The sequence below is a fragment of the Dreissena polymorpha genome, chromosome 4, assembly GCF_020536995.1.
Source record: "Dreissena polymorpha isolate Duluth1 chromosome 4, UMN_Dpol_1.0, whole genome shotgun sequence".
Classification (NCBI taxonomy): domain Eukaryota; kingdom Metazoa; phylum Mollusca; class Bivalvia; order Myida; family Dreissenidae; genus Dreissena; species Dreissena polymorpha.
In genome coordinates, this window is record NC_068358.1 from 93,297,885 (window position 1) to 93,321,003 (window position 23,119).

The 23,119-nt window shown below is 34.8% G+C and overlaps 2 protein-coding genes, 1 non-coding gene and 1 pseudogene across 4 annotated transcripts in view; 1 reads left to right on the top strand and 3 right to left on the bottom strand.

Moving 5' to 3' along the window:
* LOC127876407 (neuronal acetylcholine receptor subunit alpha-10-like) overlaps window positions 1–23,119 on the bottom strand; it is a 111,731-nt gene that overhangs the window by 10,380 nt on the left and 78,232 nt on the right. The window lies entirely within an intron of this gene.
* On the bottom strand, window positions 1,174–1,322 carry LOC127880344 (U5 spliceosomal RNA; annotated as a pseudogene).
* On the top strand, window positions 1,674–1,779 carry LOC127880346 (U6 spliceosomal RNA). Its single transcript, XR_008049536.1, has one exon. It is a non-coding gene; the product is annotated as a U6 spliceosomal RNA (small nuclear RNA).
* Window positions 11,893–15,828, bottom strand: LOC127878613 (uncharacterized). Its single transcript, XM_052425139.1, has 5 exons — window positions 15,417–15,828; window positions 15,054–15,232; window positions 14,276–14,436; window positions 12,782–12,963; window positions 11,893–12,372 (listed from the first exon to the last, which is right to left on the bottom strand). The coding sequence occupies exons 1-5, from the start codon at window positions 15,826–15,828 to the stop codon at window positions 12,302–12,304; spliced, it is 1,005 nt and encodes a 334-aa protein (XP_052281099.1). The 3' UTR covers window positions 11,893–12,301.

The window sequence follows — 23,119 nt, forward strand, 5'->3', positions numbered from 1 at the left end:
CGATTTCCCAAGTATGGATTCTTTTTAATTTTCGTATGTCAAATATTGTACCAATTAAGACCGATGACCAGTCTAGATCTAACACTTCTACGAAACCGTAACAACACATACCCAAAACTGTCTCACTTATTGACTAGTCTCCCTTGATGATTGCTTGATGTTCCTAATGTATAAATTGGCTTTATTCTTAATGAATAAATTGGCTTATGTTCTTAATGTATAAATTGGTCTAGTACATCTAAAGCGTCTTTACGAACGAACATCGAAACACTTCGTTCGTAGCATAAGATTAAAGGATAGATATGAGTCTTTAATTGACAACTACAAATATATCAGTTACAAAATAGGTCATAAAGTCTTACTGCATTTACCTATTGTTCGAATCGAATTTGAAAGTTAATATGAATATTTGAATGTTTCCTTAATTAATTAGAATACTTAAATACAACTACATCATAATAGTTTTAAGACATTTAAAAAAATCGTGCGTAAGTGATTTGATAGCCCATTATTCATTGATTAACATATGCACGCTATTTTTATCTGCAGATGTTTTAACACTACACATGGGCGTTTTTTTGTTTTTCTACAAAAGCAACATACTTGTATGTTTTCTAAAATAAAATATTAAACTCTGTACTATACACTATGAAATGTTTTTTTATCATGAATATAACCGGTAATACAATCTGAAATTATTTTGCATCAGGGTGTTTATGTTCTTATCATGTTATAGGTAAGGTAAACAGTACAAGCAGTTTGTCACGTTCAGCTGATGTCCGTACATGTCAAATGCGTAAACATAAACGCTGGTGAATAAGCCTTAATCTCGGGAATTTCCAATTCATTTTTTGTCTTGATTTCATCGAAGTTTTCCAATAAAATTCTTAAACTTGGGTCTAAGAATTGTTTGGTCGGACGGTCGCGAACGCTCACGCACACGGATTGTTTGCCCAAAGCAACAGCATGTGCGACGAGCACTTAACACACACGCAAGGCGCATCAGTGTTGAAGACCGTTCCTTGTTTTGTCTTATGCAACATCATTAAAAAAAAAACACAAACGAAACAACAACAGCCGAAGCAATAATTACAACTCGTAATGTTACTACAACAGAAGAACGGACAACGCGGAGTAGGTGCGTAGCTGCTACCATGGTACACATCATTGCATATCCTGAATTAACAGGACTTCAGAAATAAGTCTTCAGACTCATTGAACGTTCCACTGCACGGAAATCTTTAGTAAAATTCAAAAGATTTATATTTTTCTTTTTCATAAAGGCAAAAGATTTATTCGTGACTGTAATGAAACCAGAGTTACTATGTCACCATCCCCCCATGAATTGGTTTACTAAACATGTTAATCAGCTCACAGGTTACGCTTTGTATTATTCCGCTACGAACATCAATCACGCGAGTTCTTATTTATATTGAAGCTATTGTAAACGTACAGCTATTGGTCGGAAGACAAAATTACGTCTTGATTAAAAAAAGACTGGTAAATTTAGTACAGTGCGCCGGAATGTTTTACATTTACCATTCACAGCTACGCTCTTCCGTTCCGCTGCACGCGATTGAAACGATGTCGATATCTCATTTCGCATTTGAACCTGCACAGGTGTGCATTAGATTACACGACATATATAGAGCATTATTGTTACATACTTTTTCGTTCTGCTCCGGCAGCACATATACTAAAATTGGAACGATACAGAGAAGATTAGCATGGCCCCTGCGCAAAGATGACACGCAAATTCGTGAAGCGTTCCATATTTTTTTAAAGGGGCGAATGCAGTCTGTATTATACGGAATCCGGATAGTGTCATCTTTAACCTCGCCCTTCTTTCATCAAGGGCGACACACGACACACGAAGCGATACACGATATTTTGCGCGACACACGATATTTTGCGCGATACACGGAGCGACGAACGAGAATGTACCACGAAATATCGCCCTTGTGTAGGTAGCTTCGTGTATCGCGCAAAATATCGTGTGTCGCGTTGAGTATCGCGCAAAATATCGTTAAAATGGCGACACACGAAACACGAAGCTACACACGATATTTTGCGCGACACACGAAGCGATACACGATATTTAATTATTCAAATATCGCCCATATTATCCGAATCTCGTGTATCGCGGTTTAATTTCAGACCGCGACACACGGAACACGAAGCGATACTCAAAATTTTGCGCGACACACGAAGCGACACGCGATATTCGTACTGTTTAAATATCGCTGTAATAATATCGCCTGTCGACTGCCTTTTACTTCATCAAGCATTTGCATCAAGCATATTGATAATAAATGGTAACAAATATCGCGCAAAATATCGAGTATCGTTTCGTGTGTCATGTGTCGCGGTCTGAAATTAAACCGCGCTACACGAGATTCGGAAAATATGGGCGATATTTGATCAATAAAATATCGTGTATCGCTTCGTGTGTCGCGCAAAATATCGTGTGTCGCTTCGTGATTCGTGTGTCGCCCTTTGAACGCAAGACACGATGTTTAGCGCGATACTCAAAGCGACATACGATATTTTGCGCGATACACGAAGCGACACACGATATTTTGCGCGATACACGAAGCGATACGCGATATTTACCACGATATATCGCCTTTTGGGCTACCTACACAAGGGCGATATTTCGTGATAAATTATCGCGCATTGCTTCGTGTGTCGCGAAAAATATCGTGTATAATTTCTCGTATCGTTTCTCCCTTGATGAAAGAAAGGCGAGATTATAGATGACACTATCACGGCGGCCACCTCTTTTTTGAGATACATTAATTAATGAGCCAATGCTTTTTCCGAGGTGGCGCTCAGGCCCGTATGTTTTGAAATTTAACGGAAAGTTTTACAGGAAAATTAGGTTTTATATTCTTTTTCAACATATTTCGCATTTATTTTAAAAATCGGCCAATGTAGTGTGATTCAGCGAAGATAAATTCATCCAAAAATGTACAGTAACATACAAACACAGCCCATTTGGAAACTTGACGAGGATCATGAAGATGATGATTGTCCTAATGTTGATCATGTCGATGATGATGATGATGATGATGCTCCTGCTGCTGCTGCTGATGATGATGATGATGGTTAATAAATCAACACCATCATCATCATCATCATCATCATCATCATCATCATCATCTTCTTCTTCTTCTTCTTCTTCTTCTTCATCTTCATTTTCATCTTTATCATGCTGATGATCATAATGATGATGATCAAAACGATGATCATGATGATTAACATTATGATCACAGTGACCATGATGACAAAAACAACAAATACTTAAAAGAAAGACAATATTAATAAGAAAATATTTTCAGAGTTTATTTTGTTTGTTTTATTTGATATTTGTATGGTGAACCCATGGAAGGGAATGTTCATCTAGTCTGCAATATTTTGTATTTGCTAGCCATTTAGAGTTTAACTGAGATGTGAAAAAATTGGTCATATAATTATGTTTTTTATAAATTCAAGACGTTTAATAAGTTTCATGACGTCATTTGATGCTTAAATGTTTTTTTTTTAAAAGTAATTGTTATTTAATTACGTTCAAACTGAAGACAGAAAAACTACGGAAACATTGGATAAATTGAAACAGGAAAGTGTTGAACGCAGAAAATTGTATTTTCTCTGCACTGAATCCTGATTCTCTCGCCAACGATTTTTTTTTGCCTCGCTAATTTAACTTATCTGTATTTAACACTAATCTAGTATTGTACATGTCGTCCTTCAGGTACTCCGGTTTTAACCCCCGGTTCAAGGGCACACCAACATTGTGAACATGCAACATTTATTTAAATCTGGCAACAGCCGGAAATTACAGCTGCAGTTCAAAATTCGTAAAACTTTGGTGTGTCTAGTTATTACTTTTCTTTGTTGTGCAAAGACAAAATAATTAACTTAAATGACTAACAAAAGTAATACATACTTATTTTTAGTACTTAAAAATAATAAATAATCGCAATGCTGTTTCAACGTTTACCTTAGTTGAGATATACGCCGTAGTTTAAAATAGCAAAAGTGCATTTAGATTAACGTTCCTGTCTTGATGACTGTGTCCATCATCATGGTGAAATGCAGATTTATCAAGATTTAATTAATTCATGACATCAAAGCTGGAAATTCATCTGAGTCAGCAGCGCAGTTTCCCCAAACACTTACTCTTGTCAACGACAAGGCCACTTTATCAAGTTTAGATTACCAGCAGTGATTTAAACGAAATGAATTAAAATAAACCTGGACCTGATTTTGTGCTGCAGTTTGTTTTGGTATAAATATGATATAAGCATGTTAAGTCATTCAATACTATATAAATTATAAGTCAATTTGCATTTTTTAATGAAGGGCAAACCATACTTAAGAACTTGTAACTATGCAAAACATCCGCATTGCTGTTTAGCTTCTTATTATTGTATATAAGTATTGCGTTTGCTTTAATATGACCAATTATTAACTTACCAATTTGTAATATTGCACGATAATACATTATAAAATATATATTATCATGATGTGAAGACGTGTGACCTTCTAGACAAGATTCCTCATTTCGTGTTTGCTACATTTAGCATTCATGTAATAAAAATGTTTTGTAATTGTAATTTAGTATTATGCGAATTTATTACTTGTTCATAAGATGAAACAAATTGAAACATTATTGGCGTTTTAAACAGTCGACGTACTCCGAAAAACGCGTATGTCATTTTTTGGTCACTTCATAATTATTATCCACGAAACTTTAAATTATGTTTCCAAATATGTTTTACCGTTGATCATTGTAAACGCGGTTTATCAATGTATTGACACCTTTTAAACATACCAACTGTTGACCAAGGTTATCATGTTCATTATAAGGATAATAACGAAGCGACCGTTAATGAATAATCCATTGTAAATTACGTCACGAATCATTATTAGGCAATACAAGAGGCGTCAATATTACATTTAACCAAAATTGGAGCGGCATCCGGAGACTTCGGCAACCATTCCTCACGGTCAATCATATTCGCTTACTCTTTATTGTGTCGCCTGACTATGGCCAGGGGACATATAGGTGTAAATTGCTTCGGCGTTGTCGGTGGCGTCCGCGGCGTCAACTTTTCGAAAAAGGCTTATAACTACTGTGTCCATTTAGATATTGCTTTCATATTTGGTATGCATGTGTATCTGGACAACACCTTTCCATGCGCATACAATTTGTTATCCCTGTTATCTTGACCTTGAACTTGAGGTCAGCGTTCAGGATTCGAAATCTGCGACCGCGATTCGGAAAAGGCTCATAACTACTGTGTCCCTTCAGATATTGCTTTCATATTTGGTATGCATGTGTATCTGGACAACAACTTTCCATGCGCATACAATTTTTGACCCCTGTTACCTTGACCTTGATCTTGAGGTCAGCGTTCAGGTTTCGAAATCTGCGACCGCGATTCGAAAACGGCTCATACCTAATGTGTCCCTTCAGATATTGCTTTCATATTTGGTACGCATGTGTATCTGAACAACACCTTTCCATGCGCATGAAATTTTTGAACTTGGGGTCCGCGTTCAGGTTTCGAAATCTGCGATCGCGATTCAAAAAAAGCTCATAACGTCTGTGTCCCTTTAGATATTGCTTTCATATTTGGTACGCAAGTGTATCTGGACAATACCTTTCCATGCGCATACAAGTTTTGACCCCTGTGACATTGACCTTGAACTTAGGGTCGCGTTTAGAGTCACACTTTTCGAAAAAGGCTCATAACTTCTGTGTCTCTTCAGATATCGCTTTCATATTTGGTATGCATGTGTATCTGGACAACACCTTTCCATGCGCATACAATTTTTGACCCCTGTTACATTGACCTTGAAATTGAGGCCAGCGTTCAGGTTTCGAAATCTGCGATTGCGATTCGAAAAAGGCTCATACCTACTGTGTCACTTCAGATATTGCTTTCATATTTGGTACGCATTTGTATCTAGACAACACCTTTCCATGCGCATAAATGTTTTGAACTTTTGGTCCGCGTTCAGGTTTCGAACTCTGCGACCGCGAATAAAAAAAGCTCATAAGGTCTGTGTCCCTTCATATATTGCTTTCATATTTGGTACGCAGGTGTATCTGGACAAGACCTTTCCATGCGCATAACAATTTTGACCCCTATGACCTTGACCTTGAACTTAGGATGATGACCATAACGACGATCATGATGATGATAATTATGAACACGAGGATCATGATGACGAATACAACAAATACTTCCTTAATGAAAGACAATATGAATAAGAAAATATTTTCAAAGCTTATTTTGTTTGTTGTAATTGATATTTGTATGGTAAAACCATTGAAGGGAATTTTCATCTAGTCTGTAATGTTTTGTATTTGCTAGCCATTTAGGGTTTAATTGAGATACAAAAATATTGTTCATATAATTATGTATTTTATCAATTCATGACGTTTATTAAGTTTCATGACGTCATTTTATGCTCAAGTGTTTTTTAAAGCAATTTGTACTTAATTACGTTGAAATTGAAGACGCAAAAAGAACGGAAACATGGGATCAATTGAAACAGGAAAGTGTTGAACGCAGACATTTTATTTTCTCTACACGCAAACCTGAATCTCTCGCTGACGAATTTATTTTTTGGTTTTCTATGCCCCGCTAAATTAACGAACTGTATTCAACACTAATCTAGTATTATTAACGTGGTCCTTCAGGAACTTCGGTTTTCAACCCCGGAACAAGGACACACAAACATTCAATACATGTAACTGTTATTAAAATCTGGCAACAGCTGGTAATTACAGCTGCAATTCAAAATTCGTCCAACTTTGGTGAGTCTAGATATTTCTTTTCTTTGTTGTAAAAGCAAAATAATTAACAATATTGTCTAACAAAATTAATACATACTTATTTATAGTACTTAGGACTTTGCCGAAATAAATTATCGCCATGCTGTTAAAGCGTTTACCTATGTTGAGATATACGCCATAGTTTAAAATAGCAAAAGTGCATTTAGATTAACGTTCCTGTCTTGATTACTGTGTCCGTCATCATGGTGGAATTCAGATATATCAAGTTTTCATAAATTCATGACATCACTGCTGGAAATTCATATGACTCAGCAGCGCAGTTTTCCCAAACACGTCACTCTTGTCAACGACAAGGCCACTTTATCTAGTTTAGATTACCAGCAGTGATTTAAACGAAATGAATTAACATAAACATGGACCTGATTTTGTGCTGCATTTTTTTTGTATAAATATGATATAAGCATGTCAAGTCATTCATAACTATATAAATTATAAGTCAATTTGCATTTTTAATGAAGGGCAAACCATACTTAAGAACTTGTAATTATGCAAAACATCCGCATTGCTGTTTAGCTTCTTATTATTGTATATAAGTATTGCGTTTCCTTTAATATGAGCAATTATTAACTTACCAATTTGTAATATTGCATTATAATACATGATAAAATACATGTAATCATGATGTGAAGACGTGTGACCTTCTAGACAAGATTCCTCATATCGGGTATACTACATTCAGCATTAATGTAATAAAACAAATGTAATTATAATTTAGTATTATGTGAATTTATTACTAGTTTATAAGATGAAACACATTGAAATATAATTGGCGTTTTAAACATCGTAGACGTACTCCAAAAACCGCGTATGCCATTTTTTGGTCACTACATATTATCCACGAAATTTGAAATAATGTTTTCAATTATGTTTTATCATTGAGCATTCAACGCCTTTCAAACATACCAACTGTTGACCAAGGTTATCATGTTAATTATAAGGAGAACAACGAAGCGATCGTTAATGAATAATCCATTGTAAATTACGTCATGAATCATTATTAAGCAGTACAAGAGGCGCCAAGATTACATTTAACCATAATTGGAGCGGCCTTCGGAGACTTCGGCAATCATTCCTCAAGGTCAATAAAATTCGCCTCCTCCTTTTTAAGAAACTGGAGGGTCTGTTTTGATGTGTGACTTGATGCACTGTCCTGATAGAACACCATTGAATCCTGACCTTCTTAAAACAGTTTTGGAAAGTCATTTCGAAAAAAGGCTTCAATTCCTTATTGATTAATAACTTGCTACTAACTTAAGTTCCTTTGTTGATAAAGCGCATCTTGGGTTTTCCTTTATGAGAGACACCAGCACATTGCATGAGAACCTTGGCGAAATAGTCCCGTTTAACGAACTTCAGTTTGTCGTTAACTGTTTCGCCTTTTCGATGTAACATAATATGTCGCTCGTGCGACTCATGTAAATAGAACATCTACTCATCATCAACACAGTTCTTTAATCTTCCACCTCTTAATTTAAAGTATAACAGCAATAATCTAGCCCTCCTCTTTTTAATTTTCATCATGTAAGGCTGTTAAACTTCGCCTTTGTTTCGAAGTTAAATTCACAATATTTTGGTGATAATGTGACGTACAGTTACGTTACGTTGTTATGTCGGTTTGTGTTCTCTTTCTTAATAAGATTAAGAACACTGCCTTAGTACGTATTTACTATATACTATATCAAGTATATTATTTTTGAGCGTTTGTCAATGCATTTTGAATACAATTAAATGGTCACAGTTTAGACACATTGATTTTGTTGTTGTTTTGTTGTTACATGATTCATATATTTTAAAAAATATTAACAAAATGAAACGTAAGCTGCATCAGCAGGAGAGCAATCAAATAATTGCATTTGGTCCTTTATTTGTGACAAGGAACCAATTTCAAAAAATATTACATTACAGGTTTCAAAACAACACACATTAAAACGATACTTTACTGCTGACAGCATCTGAAGACTGTTTTTATGACGACCAGTTATGACGACTGGTTTTATGTATTGTTTATTCAATATCTAGTGTTTGCCACTAAAAAATATGCACAATAATCAAAGTAATGTGCGATATAAATGGTTTCAGATAACACATTTAATAAAAGACCACTTTATGACGTTATATGTTTGAGTTTAAATATCTAGGTCTTGTCGTTTTCGAAACGATTATTCAAGCTTTTTTATTCTATACGTAAATAGACACCTGGGGCACGGTAGCATGAGGGATTGACTTGACAAAGAAATGCAAGGCAGAGGGCCAATATGCGATGATACTCAACAAATATTAAACCTTTGAGGCTTGCGGTTCTAGAGAAAAACATTTTAAGTTTGCTTTTTGTTTGGTGTAAAACTGAGCAGAATCGCTTTATAAGTATCTCCCTGTCAAAGTGATTGAAATGTTTTCGGTCTGCTTTGTATACAGGTCACAAGAACCAACTTAATATATTATAATATTCTTATTCAAGTTAGCCGACAATAGCAGTATAAAGCATTTAAATGCAAACATTTGTGCTGCTTTAATCGTGAAGAATCTTACATTTATTGTCAAATGTTTGTATTTTTTATTAGTATTGTATTTTCCCAAAGACATATTTCTGCTTCTACTGTACAGACTTATCTGGGACTATTCTTTGAGCACAAGCATTACCCTTGTTTTCCTAGATATCAGCCCTAACTGCACGTTGAGTTCTCAGTTATATTGCGCTCAGTTTATATTATTTTCCGAACGCGAACACTACTTTTAGAAGGTTAACTCGTATATTAATAATAGTTTCAAGGCCTTTGGTCGCAATCTTTTGTTAATAAGCTATTAAGAAGAGGTTTAATAACAGAATTATCCTTAGCGTTGAGAATCGGAAAATGCCATTAATTAAATGATTAAATATTTTTTATTTAGCATTGTACTTAAAACCATTATACTGTTCACTTTCTTATAAATGTCAAAGCCAAAATAACAACTGTTCTTTACATTTACAAGACTGAAAGGCAACGTCTTTGTGTTTGATTGTTCAATGGCATTTGACGCTAATGAACACATATTGATATTCACAACAAAGCACCAATGCACGTAAATTGTTTTCGTCATTAAATTACATTTCCTCATTGAATGCAATCACTTCTTTGAATACCAGCAACTCATTTCCGTTCGCACATACTATCTTAAAAGTGTAAACTTGTAACTAAACCTTACTTTAAATTGTGCTTTGAAAAATACACGAACAAGTGCAAATGAATATTGAATCAATCATATGTTAAGCAATCTATGTACATTGTTTGAAACCAGGTTACTGTGTTTCGTATTTTTACTTTATAGATCATTCATTCAACGTTTGAAAGAAATTGTTCAACGAACTTGGCATGCTTGTGAAAATGTCACGACAGAACAATAGAAAGAAAATATTAATGAAGGTGAACACATTGAAAAGAGTTTGCGCAATCCAACTAGGGTTCTTTTGACTGAATGGCTAGCGCCTTAACCGCCATCCCATGATGAAAGGCTAATTGCGTGCGGAATTTTTATATAGTAAGGAGTCAACATCTTTATAAAATTCTATAATTATGTACATCGGACAATTAGTTCCACAAAATGCTCACTTGACGACGGCAAATAACAGATCGGTCTGTTTTACCTGTGTTGCTGTCGTTTTCTTTCATAAAAACATTCACTTTCCTTAAAGTACGTTTTAATTAGAAACATATAGCTCTGTCCTGCGGCTTGTGCCGATTGGGATGTTAAGAAATTTTAAAACTTAAATGTCTACTTTGTACGAGTTTTTACTATTGCATGCTGTTAGCTGATACAGTTAAATTACAATGATTGTGACGTTGTCAAATATACAGCCGTATTAACATTTTCAAATTCGACAGTTTCTAAATCGCGCAAATTTAAATGGCATTTGCTTTTATTACCATCCGAATACCCTAATGGATCGCGAAAATACTCAAATGCGAACTAAAATGGCTGGTTTTAGATGTAATGATTTACAAAAAGATTAATCTTCAAGTCCTGTTTGCTTAGCTAACGTACTGTTCACAACGTGCTGCCAAAAACTTAGACTGTTGAATTTGCATTGACAGGTTGCTTCACTGTGAAGTTCGCGCTGCCAGACTGTTTGTCTGATTTGCCGCTTTCTTTTATGGCGTACCATTTGGGTCAAAAGTCAACAAGACCTACTAGGTAAAAAGAGAAATGTACTTCGACGTACAATATGCACGTCGAAGTACAAAAATTGTACTTCGACATACAAATATAAAATACAATTCGAAGTATATATTTGTACGTCGAAGTACAATTTGTACTTCGACGTGCATCTGTGTACTTCAACGTACACATTTTCTGAACCGCCAATAAAAAAACTCGTCTCTTGAGCCGCTTTTCCTTAAGCTTTATTCATAATAAATGTTTAAAATCTCTTTTTTGTTGAGGAAAAAATGAATTAAAATATCAAAATTGAAAAACAAAAGAATTTAAAATAAGTATCTTCTTGACGGTAAATTTGACGAAAGAAATAATTATGTTTTAAATTTACATTTAAATCGAACAATTCAAGTGCGGCGACGAGTACACATATTGTTGAACCGTATTTGTGTCTCTATAAGGAACGGTATTTACGCCTCCTAATTCGCAAAAACTATCTAGTATATTAATATATTTGTAAAATTACGATTTCCAGCTTTCAACTGATACTAGATTGGTAGAAATCGGTCGAAAAATAAATATACAGCAATGGAATTAACGAACCAGGTAGCAAAAGAACCGGCGAATTATACGCCATTAAAACGCGTCTTCTGATTGGCTAATACTCAAGGATCGGTAAAAACTGTACGTCGAAGTACATTTCTCTTTTTACCTAGTAGGTCTTGTTGACTTTTGACCCAAATGGTACGCGATATTCTTTACGCCGCCAGGCTGCCGGTCTTGTGACGCTGCAAGAAGCTTCCGTGTAGCTGGGCCGATTACATTTACATGCGCTATGCTGTCCATAGTACACTTAGGGTATTAATAACTTTAATATTAAACATTTGTTGTCATTTACACTCAAAGGAATGATTTATTACACGGGAAAATGAACTAGTCCAACTTGCGATAATTGTAAATGCGTCATGCCCTAATAAATTTAAAAACACACGGACCATTCGTGATTGATACGTGTGCACCATTTGCAGAAATTAGAAACACGAAGAGAAATTATACCTGCACAAGCAGGAAAAAATCGCATCATTACTTCTTTATGTAAGACAAATCACAAATTGCCATAATATTCACACCGCACACGAAAAAATCAAATTAAATTTACAAATCAGTGGGCGTTCAATGGGCGACCTTTGGTGTTTAAACTGTTTTTAGAGCGAAAAAAGCCCTTAATAGTCCCTTTACTTGTACATGAACAATAGTTTCACGGAATCACACTTTCAATCAAACTGCATTACAGGAGAACTACGGTCGATTTTCTAAAGCATTATGTTTGATGAATATGGCAATCAGGTCGGCGCTGGCCATCCTCTCGTCTGAAACAAAAACACATTTTGCCTATTCAGTCTCAGAATGGTATACACAGGGACTTGCTTATAGAGTGGCGAAGAGACAAGTTTGACAAATATTGTCGCATAAAATCATAAGCCCGGAACACCAGGGAGAGAAATACTACTAAGAAAGTAGACGAAGTGAAAATACACCAACTAACTTACTAACTAATTAACTTATTAACTAAGTAAGTAACTAACCTAACTAAGTTACACAATTTCGAACTTACTGACTTACTTTGTAACTGACAAACAAATTAACTAACTAACTAACTAACTTACTTACTAACTAACTAATTAACTAACGTACTAGATAACTAACTAACTAGTTTACTAAATAAATAAATAATTATGTTAACGCTATCTGGTAATTTTCAGTTGCAATTAAACTTACTTTTGAAAAATCCATCCACCCATATAACACCATACACGTCCTCAGTGGCAAAGTAGAATTGGGGGTGTGGTTTTCCAGAAATATCGGCACAGGATTCTTTATTATTCACTACCATTGTGTATAATTCGTCACACCCGCAAGGAAAAAGGCGTCCACATACGAGGAAAGTAAATGGATTACTCCTGAAGAAAAAATGGGTTCGTGAAGAAGAAAATTAAAATGTTTATTTACTTTTGTTCTTTACCATAGGCTTACATGTTTACACTTTCCTGATTAATGCGTCGTTGATTAGTAACGTAAATCGACTTTTTATGAGTTACCCGTGCACGTAATATTACATTTACATCAAAAGTCGACTTTGTAAGAATCACTTTATCAAAATAGTATGTAATACTATGTGGTTTCTTTATAAAGATGTTGTTTATTTAACAACGTACAATCGGGCAGCAATGATTGTTGTTGTCTCTGAATTGCGCTCATATGAGTTGTTATTATAATGCATTACATAATTCACAACATGAAATATCAGGTTAACTACTAGGAGAGCGACCTGCTTCCCAAGGCCCTGTATGTATGACACCTAACAGATTACCTATTAGTAAGTAACAAACTCTACTAGATAAGACACACATATAAGCAACATAAATACACATTTGAAAATATATGCGGTCACCGGATTCGAACGGTAAATGGAATACGTTTACTTAATACATTGTACAATCCCGATTGAGCTTGTACATGTAGCATGTGCATTTGATTAACTTTGAGTTTCTGGTGAATCAATTCATATCGAACCTCATATTTTCGAAACTTGAGCACATATGTATTGCCCGTATGTGCATTAGAAAAATTCGTCATTTGTCTATTTAGTATCACCATGTATTGATAACAGCAGATTCTCTTTCACTGCTCTTTGTTGTTTGAATATCATTTTATTTCACCCAAAACCTTTTTGTGATTTTAAGTTATAAGAATTCCTTTACTGCAGGACATGTTATGTTTTTTTTCTTGATGTAATTATTAAAAGTTATTTGTATGCGAGTGCATATTAACATTCCATTTCCAATTATGCTAAATTGTAAAAATAGTATTATGTTCTGTACGCAGAAAAGGGCTCTATTCTTTTTTTTCTGGTGCTACGACACAGCAAAATGTGTAGAAATCTACCATATACTAAAAGAAAAACTCAGTATGATTCGCTCATTAGTTTTGTATAATCTTACCCACATTTGCCTTTTAATTATCCGAATATTCGTAATATGAAAATGATACACGTGTCGGAAATATTCGATAATCATAATGATATAAGAGTCTAAAACTGTGCAATCGGTTTAATTTAAAAATGCAAAAACATGATCAAAACAAATAAAAGAAGACTGGAAATATGAGCGACACAGAATAAAATATCGTTAGCTGTTAAATATGAAATCAAATTGATGTGTCTTATAAGCATGTGTTCATCTAAGAAATAATTGCCAATTTAAAAAAGTTTACCCTTGCATCGAAAACCATCCATAAAAAGGTCTCTGCTTCGTTGCATTCCATGATGAGTTAGTGATTCTGGACTCCGAGAACCAACTGGTAATAGTGCTCCCTTGAGCATCGAAAATAAGGTTCTTCGTTCCATGTATCTCACTGTACATCTCAAACATAACCTTTAAAGTACACGCACATGACATATTATAAAAACGTTTTTTTAACTGAACACAAACCCATGCACACAATGGATATTTAAAATATGAACTAATGACAAATTATTAATAAACTAGTAATAATTTAGCATCTTATAATTCATACAAAATAATGAAATATTTCTTAATGAAACAACACTGATGAACTGTCATTAGAATAGGACAATCCAATGTTCCCATATTGTATTTATTGTATATTGTAATATTATAGCGCCGTTAAACAACGCCAAAAATAAAAGCATTGTTCATTAATCGTGTTATTAAAACTAGTTTTCAAATAACAACGCACCTGTGTCTGTCTGTTCAAAAAGCGTAGTTCAACTTATTAAACATAAAATTTCTTCTCAATGTTATAGTTTGATAATCAACGTTTAAGAAAATAAAAAAAATACAATTAACCATTCTTAATTAACAATTTTTCCCCAAAAGTAGATGATAATTTGTTTGTTACGAATATAGAGAGTGGATTCATGGTATCGTCATAACCCTGGAAATGAAGGTCTTGACAAATGCTGTCATTACCCAGAATAAATAAACGTATGCAAACATTGTCAAATAAAACTTATTTGAAATATGCCTACCTGTTGGACATCCAGCAACTCCCACGAATCAACAATCGGGTTTCTATAGTGATGGGCACATGTGTTAGGAGTGAGAGCCATACACTCTGTGTCCGTTGTTGTAACGTTCGTACCGTTTACCCAGGCTTGAAAGACATCATCCCCTATGCCTGGCGTTCCCCGGAAAGCAAGAGTCCAGCCTAAACAGGAATATGTTTTAATAACTTCATGCGCTTTTTAAATAGTAAGCCCAATACTAAAATCTAGTAATTTTATCTAAGTATTATATTACACATTATGTTTTGGATGAGACCTTTAACAGATGGTAAATATTCAAAGGAACTAACGTTGAAGGTAACAAAAAGAAAAAGCACGAAGTCATACCTGGATGCGCATTACTTTCTGAATTAGACGCACTTATATCGCTTTTATTATAACTGTACACGTCAGAGGTGATGTCATCAATTAGGTGCATTGCGATGTGGTCTAGATCGTACAGCAGACATTCTTTCAAGGACGTCCTGTAACTAAGAGTTGTACACCAAGATATGCCTATACAGAAACGGGTACACTCGATGACTGAACGCGAAGTTTTGTTCTGCCGCCATGGTGATGCCAAGGATGTTGCATGCGTCTTCTTGAAAACAGTATTCCCTGCAGATGGCGCCACAAAAACTTCAGATATGACAACCACCAGGAACAAAATCTTTAAAAATTTCTTTGGAGCATTACGCTCAATTACAGCATTATTCTCAATGTGTACTGTATAACCAACGCTATGTTTGTAAATCTTCATTTTATCGAATTTGAAATCAGATAAGAATCTTTATTATAATATGATGAATGAACTGTTACCAAATTCGCAAGCAAATATCAAAATTCAACAATAAAAACGAGCTTGCACACAGTTTGCATCATGCGTCCATCTGCGACTGCAATTATCGCCTTATGCATGAATTTTCCTTTGAATTTATACCTAAGAACTATTGACTGCATTGAAGCGATATTTCATTAATAAAATACAAGCTTGTACTTCACGCAATATGAAGAAGTATTACGTCTTCAATCACTGGTTCAATCATCGACTAACGCGAACCGCACATAGCTAACCATTCAAATATGTAGGTGAATAAGAATTATGTTGACAGTGTTGCTGTTTATTTAAACATGTTTCAATGCTATTTCCATTAATAAAATTTCAAGGAAATTATTAACAAATCATGTCACATGTCCGTTGAAGTGCGTATGGCCACTGTTTTATACATGCGCAAATTAAAAAGTATTGTCTTACTGAGTGAACAACAGCACAGTGTAGTTAACTGAAAGAGCTTACAGCGCCGTATACTCATAGACTAACTTTCAAACGACGGAATACGTCTTCAATACCTGGAGCAATCATCGCCCAATGCGAACCGCACATAGGCAACGTGTTGTATTAAGTCAACCATTCTGCGAACCGCACATAGGCAACGTGTTGTATTAAGTCAACCATTCTGCGAACCGCACATAGGCAACGTGTTGTATTGAGTAAACCATTCAAATGTGTAGCTGAATATGAATTATGTTGTCACTGTTGCTATTTAGTTTAACATGTTTTAATTCTATTTTCGTTAATAAAAATTCAATAAAGTTTTTAACAAATCATGTCACATGTCAATTGAAGTGCGTATGGCCACTGCATAATAAATGCGAAAATTAAAGAGTATTGTCTTACTGAGTGGAAAGCACAGTGTAGTTAACGGAAAGAGCTTACAGCACCGTATACTCGTAGACTAACTTGTAACCAATCTAGAGGCTACAGTTAAAATTGAATCTAAATGATATTAGGTCAGAATGTAAATCTTGGCAAGACTAAGGCTGTATTTGAATCAGGGTCCCGTGCATAAGAAAACTAGATCAAAGCTAAGAAAAACTTTGCATCTATTTGTGTGTCCAAATTATTGTCTTAGTTAGGTGAAGCATTGTAAGAATGATCATATCTGAAATGAGTTCAAACTTTGGCTACCTGCGTCAAAACCACTTAACTTCAAATCGAACATAAACCTTGTAACACGTGTTAAAGGTCACACGTATGACTCCACCTTGATGAAACTTATTAAGAACTTTTGTCATAACATAATAAAGGCCGAGTTTGAATCTTCGTAGTAAAATAAATTGGTCATCAAGTGAGATCTTAAAAAAAAATTGTAAGCACTCACACATTGATGGCTCAATCTTTATTTACCTTGGTCAGAATGTTCATCTTGACAAAATTTAGGCCAGGTTCGAATCTGCGTTCTTTGTGTCTAAATACATGACACAGGTCAAATCTTAAAACAAAGCCATCCAGTCAAAAGAGCTGAACGTATGGCCCAACTATGATGAAGCTTGGTCAGAATGTTTAATATGCTATAATAATGCTAATATTATGACATACATTGAATCTTGGTCAGATGCGCATATAAACTAGGTCACTAGGTAAAACTAAAAATACACACTTTTTTACCATTCTAAAATGTATGACTCAGTCATGATGCAACTCCGTTAGAATGTTATTCTGACCTAACCAATGCCCTTATTTAATCTGAGTTAATTGTGTTCAATTACACATCAACTGGCGAAATCTTCAACATTTGGTGTCCTTTAAATCGGGTGAGGGCCATCACGTCCCTTTTGTCTAAAGCTAATTGTCCTTGTAAAATTCCTTTAAGTTTCTTGTTTACTGTAATACAAGTGGCTTAAATATATGTTTGATATAATATTTTTCTAGTAATTTTCTGCCTAGTATTCTATATGCAGAACATAAAATATATATTGATCTTAACGAACAATGTCTTAAATTGTATTGTGGTCACTGTACATGTAAGTATCAACAAGAAATACTTATTTATAATGAAGTTTGTTCTCTAATTCAGTTCGAATTAAGTATGAGACATGTACATGTTGTACCAATAATTATTATAAAAAAAGTAATTAAAAAAAAATATTTGCATCGCAACTCCTATTACAATGCTACCAAGGAGAATATACATTCGATTAAATTGCATGTTAATATTTATGTTGTTCATTATCATTAGTGCGACATAAATGCAACTTTCTGATGCACGATGAACAAATTTAAAATATAAGTATCAGAGTTATCTCTTTTTGTTGGAAAATATCAGTATCTGGCAGTATACTAGTCAAGATCATCATAATGCATCTCTGAAAAATGAAAAAAAAAACATAGCTTGAATGAATATGTATAATTATAATAACTGTATAATATTAATGACTAGCATTCTATATTTATGATCAAAATAAAACTTGCATTATTCTTTGAAGAGTACAGTGACTATATGTACAGGAAGACAATATAAACATCGGTTACTTTTATTTATCGCTTCGTTATATTTACCATTTAAAACGTTAAATTCGGTAAATATTTCAAACGGCACTTTTGCACGCAAGTAGCGTTATACTGGTATGTACGATTCCCAATATCAAGCAAGATGCCCATAATGGACTTAAAGCGCTCATCTGATTTAACTGTTTTTAACTATTAGACGCATTTAAATCATTACGTTTATTTGTCAACATGCGACCCAAAATCAAACATATAATGGCCTCAATTGCGTCATTATATAAATTCTTGACATATTTCGACAATGTCACGTAATGAATTTTTCTAGAACGAAAGTATTTTTTTTTAAATATATGACCTGTTGACATTATTTTATCCCCACCTAACCTCGTTACGAAATTGTCTAGATATTCTCTAAATAAAGATTCTGACATAGTTTTATCAAGGAAATTACTTCCATAGGGGTAACATGCATCTCTTAGAGTGGAACTTGTTGTTAAACATACGCTACTCATTTTTGAATTCGATATTGTCTAGACAAAGATTCTGATGAAGTAACATCAAGATGGGACAAAAAATGGCCTCTAGACTATTAGCGAGGTAAACGCAGACGCCAAGCCACGCACTACACTTACGGACATATACTGAATACGAAAGCTCACATTCAGCACTTCATTCTCATGGGAGCAAAGACGTAGCGTGCCTGATTTTCATTTAACAAACACTCAGATAAAAATAATATAGGATTGTTTGAAAGACATTTCCGTTAAATTCAAGTACCGGATACGAAAAAGCGGATTTAATTTCTCTACAGTATTGTTTACATGGCGCTTCAGTGATTGTTCGAGCATTACCAGACTTGTTATAATGTTAATGTATCACATGTGCCGCACGTGTAATTTTAATATAACGACGTAAATAAAAAATATCCTCTACCAAATAGTTTGGATTAGTGTATTCCCACATGCAAACGTGTTGAACTAAAAGTGTTGTTGTATCGTAAGGACTTAAACAATGTTCTAAACGACATTAATCAAATAGGTCTTCTTTGAATTCTAATGACCCTATTGATCAAATTGTTTGTCCTATATACGGTTAAACAGTTGTACCATGGTACGAGATGTTTCTTAAATAGTGAATTTAATTAAACTTAATTTTCGTATTGTAACAGATCATGGAATCAAATGTGTACATGTTCGTGAAATTTTAGAATGAACAGAAAAATAACCATTGGACTACCAAAACGTAAAGAATAAAACAGAAAACACACACACAGATGTGAGTCTATCTAATTGTTGTGAGAAGGCGACACAATCGCCATAGAGCAAAAGATTTAAATGGCTGTCAAATTAATCAGAAACGATTATTCAGTAAGAGCGGCTTTTTTTATGAAGAGTTCATACTTGAAGTGGGTCTGATCGATTACGAGTAGGTCACGGGAGCATTCTTTACATAGATGGTGAAGTCACTACGTTATTGTCAGTAAGACCGGTGTGTACACAATGGGCGCTTATTCAGAATAGCGCCTGCTGACTAGATGAGCGCGCATTAATAGTGCCCGCTAGAATGTGTTATTTGTAACATTTGTGAAAGTTTAACAACGCAAAAGATTTTTCTTTATATACGTAGGGTAAACGCACGATTCGTTTGGCAGGTCACGAGTGTGTTTTTTTTAATTATTTATCACATCTTAAAAAATATATAAATTAAATGCTATATTTGAGATCAATGTTTTGCAACATAATGTATGTGATATAAGCAGTTATCTTTAAATACAATGTATCTCAATATGTGAAATGCTTTACAATAAAAATTAATCTTGTATAAAGAAGCGATTGTTTACGTGTCAAACTTTTGCAGGGAACAGCAATTATACAGTACATATTGTTAATAGTAAATGATAAATATTGATGGCATTTATATTGTGTTATTTTTTTTATTTCTATTGACATTTATCTGCACACAAATGTTCGGTATAGTGACCAGCCAGGCAGCCCCCAAATAGTATATGGACATCAGCCTTCGGCTTCGGTGAGGTTTTCTATTTCTTAAATAAAAAAACACATACTTTTAATAGGTCGATTCGGCTCAGATGACCAAAACCTTGTGAAACAACCGACATAACCAGTAGACATAAATAGATGGTCACACATACACTTTACCGATTAAATATCATAGGCGGATCCAGGGAGGGGGTGGACGCGGCATACGCCCCCCCCCTAAAATCGCCAAAGTAAAGTCAATTCATTTGATGTTTCCCACTTTACTAGATCTGAATCACCTATTTAAACTCATTTTCTTCTTTTTCGAACACAACATGTCCCACTAATCACAGACAATCGCTAAATGTTTTAACTTTAGACTCTCTGTCGCCCGGTTTTTCAAGTCGAACTTTGCGATTCTGATGTATCCCTCTTTTTGCACATTGATTCTCTTTTCGCTGCATTTTATGTCATTAAAGATGGATGCGCCAACGCGAAAACGAGCGAAAGTGCAGAAGACTTTGACAAGCTTTTATCCCAATGCTGTGGGAAGACGGTATATAAACATTTCTTCCGGCTATATCCATCCGTATTACGTATAAACTATGCACTTTTTGGCATTATAAGAAGATACTTTGATGAAAGTACATAAGGCGTAACGTGCTCGAGAAGTGTTTGTCAAAGCCTTCAAAATCACTAAAATCGTTTATTTTCCGGGGGGCTTCGCCGCCCTAGCAGGGTTTAGCCCTGCATCCACCACCCTGAACCCCCAGCAAATCTTTAAATAACCCGCCCCTAACCAGAAATCCTGGGTCGGCCCCTGAATATAGAAACATGTACTTTTATCTTTATGTAGAAATATAAACATACGATTAGTCAACTCTTTATTGACAACTTTCTCCCTTTCAAAAAAAATCAGTAACTTACAATTCGATTGATAATGACCGACTTTCATAGTTTGGGATTCCAACTGAAATCATGTTGCAAAATATTTTGTTTGTAAACAACGATGGAAATAGGTCGATCAAAACAAAACACCTGACATTTAAAGAATGTGCATTAAATGTGTAAACACACAATTGTACGTATATGGGAATTCGGAAAACATTGCCTTTCCATTCCTTGTGAAAATAATAATTGTTGTATACAGACAATTGTTTCATCTTTGTGGCTAAAACCATGTCACTGCAAAATAAATATTTTTATTTACATATTTATTATTGTATGTTACAGTACACTCGAAAAATAGTCACCATCCAAGGACAACACTTGGGCTGCGTGCATTTTTCATTCAGTCTTCAACAAACTTGAACATTCTGTATTGAGCCACATAATAATGTATGTTGATAATAAGCAATATAGATACATGTTTACTTGAGTTATGGCCCTTTAAGCCAAAATGCAAGTCACAATAAACACCTTCAGAAGGCATAGATCATGAGAGAAAGTTTGTAAACACTGTTTCGGTACCTTTATGATATGAACCCGTTTGGCTAGATGGTATTAATAATTTTCAATGTATGTAAAGATCGCATGGTCATGCATCTCAATACGTTTGTATCATGTACCTGGTGTGAGATCTTTGCATAGTTAACAATTTTCGAAAGTGACTTCGTCAAGTTTTAGTTTTCACTTGATAATTTTATTATACAATTACATGGGTCTTTCACATTAAATTAGTTATAAACATTTTTAGAGTTAAGACTTGAAAACTCAGTTCAACAATTAAACACGTAATGATCGTTGACATTATAGTATGACATTTTATTCATAACTATAACTTTCTAGGTCCTTTTCCTTGCAAAAACGGACAGTCATTGTGCAGCCAATCGGCAAACTGAAGATTTGGTCTTGAACTTTCATAAGCCATAGTCGCTAAAATTTACCTTGCGATGGTCTACGGTCAGCTGAAGCTGTATAAGGAATGACTCGTATAAAAACAAACTGTAGATTAATGTCAGTGAATTGTTCTTAGTATTGTAAAATTCGCGTACAGTTGCGCATTATGGGTCTGGACATTAAATGATCGTGTTTAGTAATTTCCAGGAAGCATTCTTGTTAGGTTGTTAATGTCAGTATAATGTTAAATTGTTTCGTAAGGACATTGTGAAACACATGCCAGTCTCTTTATATGCCGCGCGAACTATTTCGGCGTCAAATATACGCATTGAAATAATGCAGAGACAGTGCGGTCTTCAGTTAAAATGCTGGCATTCCTCTCGGAGTCCCCACCAACGCATTGTTGAGGTCTCTTCGACGATTTGTCTTAAATCGCATAATGTCCATGTTCTTAACACGAAATCAGCAGGACTGGTGTTGAAAAACTCTATACTGTCCACGTTTCTCAAGAAAAAACATTTACTGCATTACGAAATCTCGCAAATGCCATCGCCTATGTATGGATGGGGTTTAATAACAATACATCAAAACCACGACAGTGCGATGACGATAAGTACGATATGACACTTATATATAATTAGTTGTAATCACCGTCGTGTCAATAACATCCCACTGTCGTGTTGTCGCGTTATCGTAACCATGTTGTCGCATTATCGTTATCGCACCGTCTCTGTTATCCCTGTATCGTTGTTATTGTTAGTTATCATCATCGCACTGTCTCTGTATCGTTGTTATTGTTCGTTATCATCATCGCACTGTAAGGTAACGACAGACATGCCTTAACGGGACCCCATACTCCACTATGTATCTGTTCTATGTATGGTTCGCACTACGCTGAAGCCAGTAGTGCGTTCAGTTACAGCGAACGTTCGCTATAGTTCGAG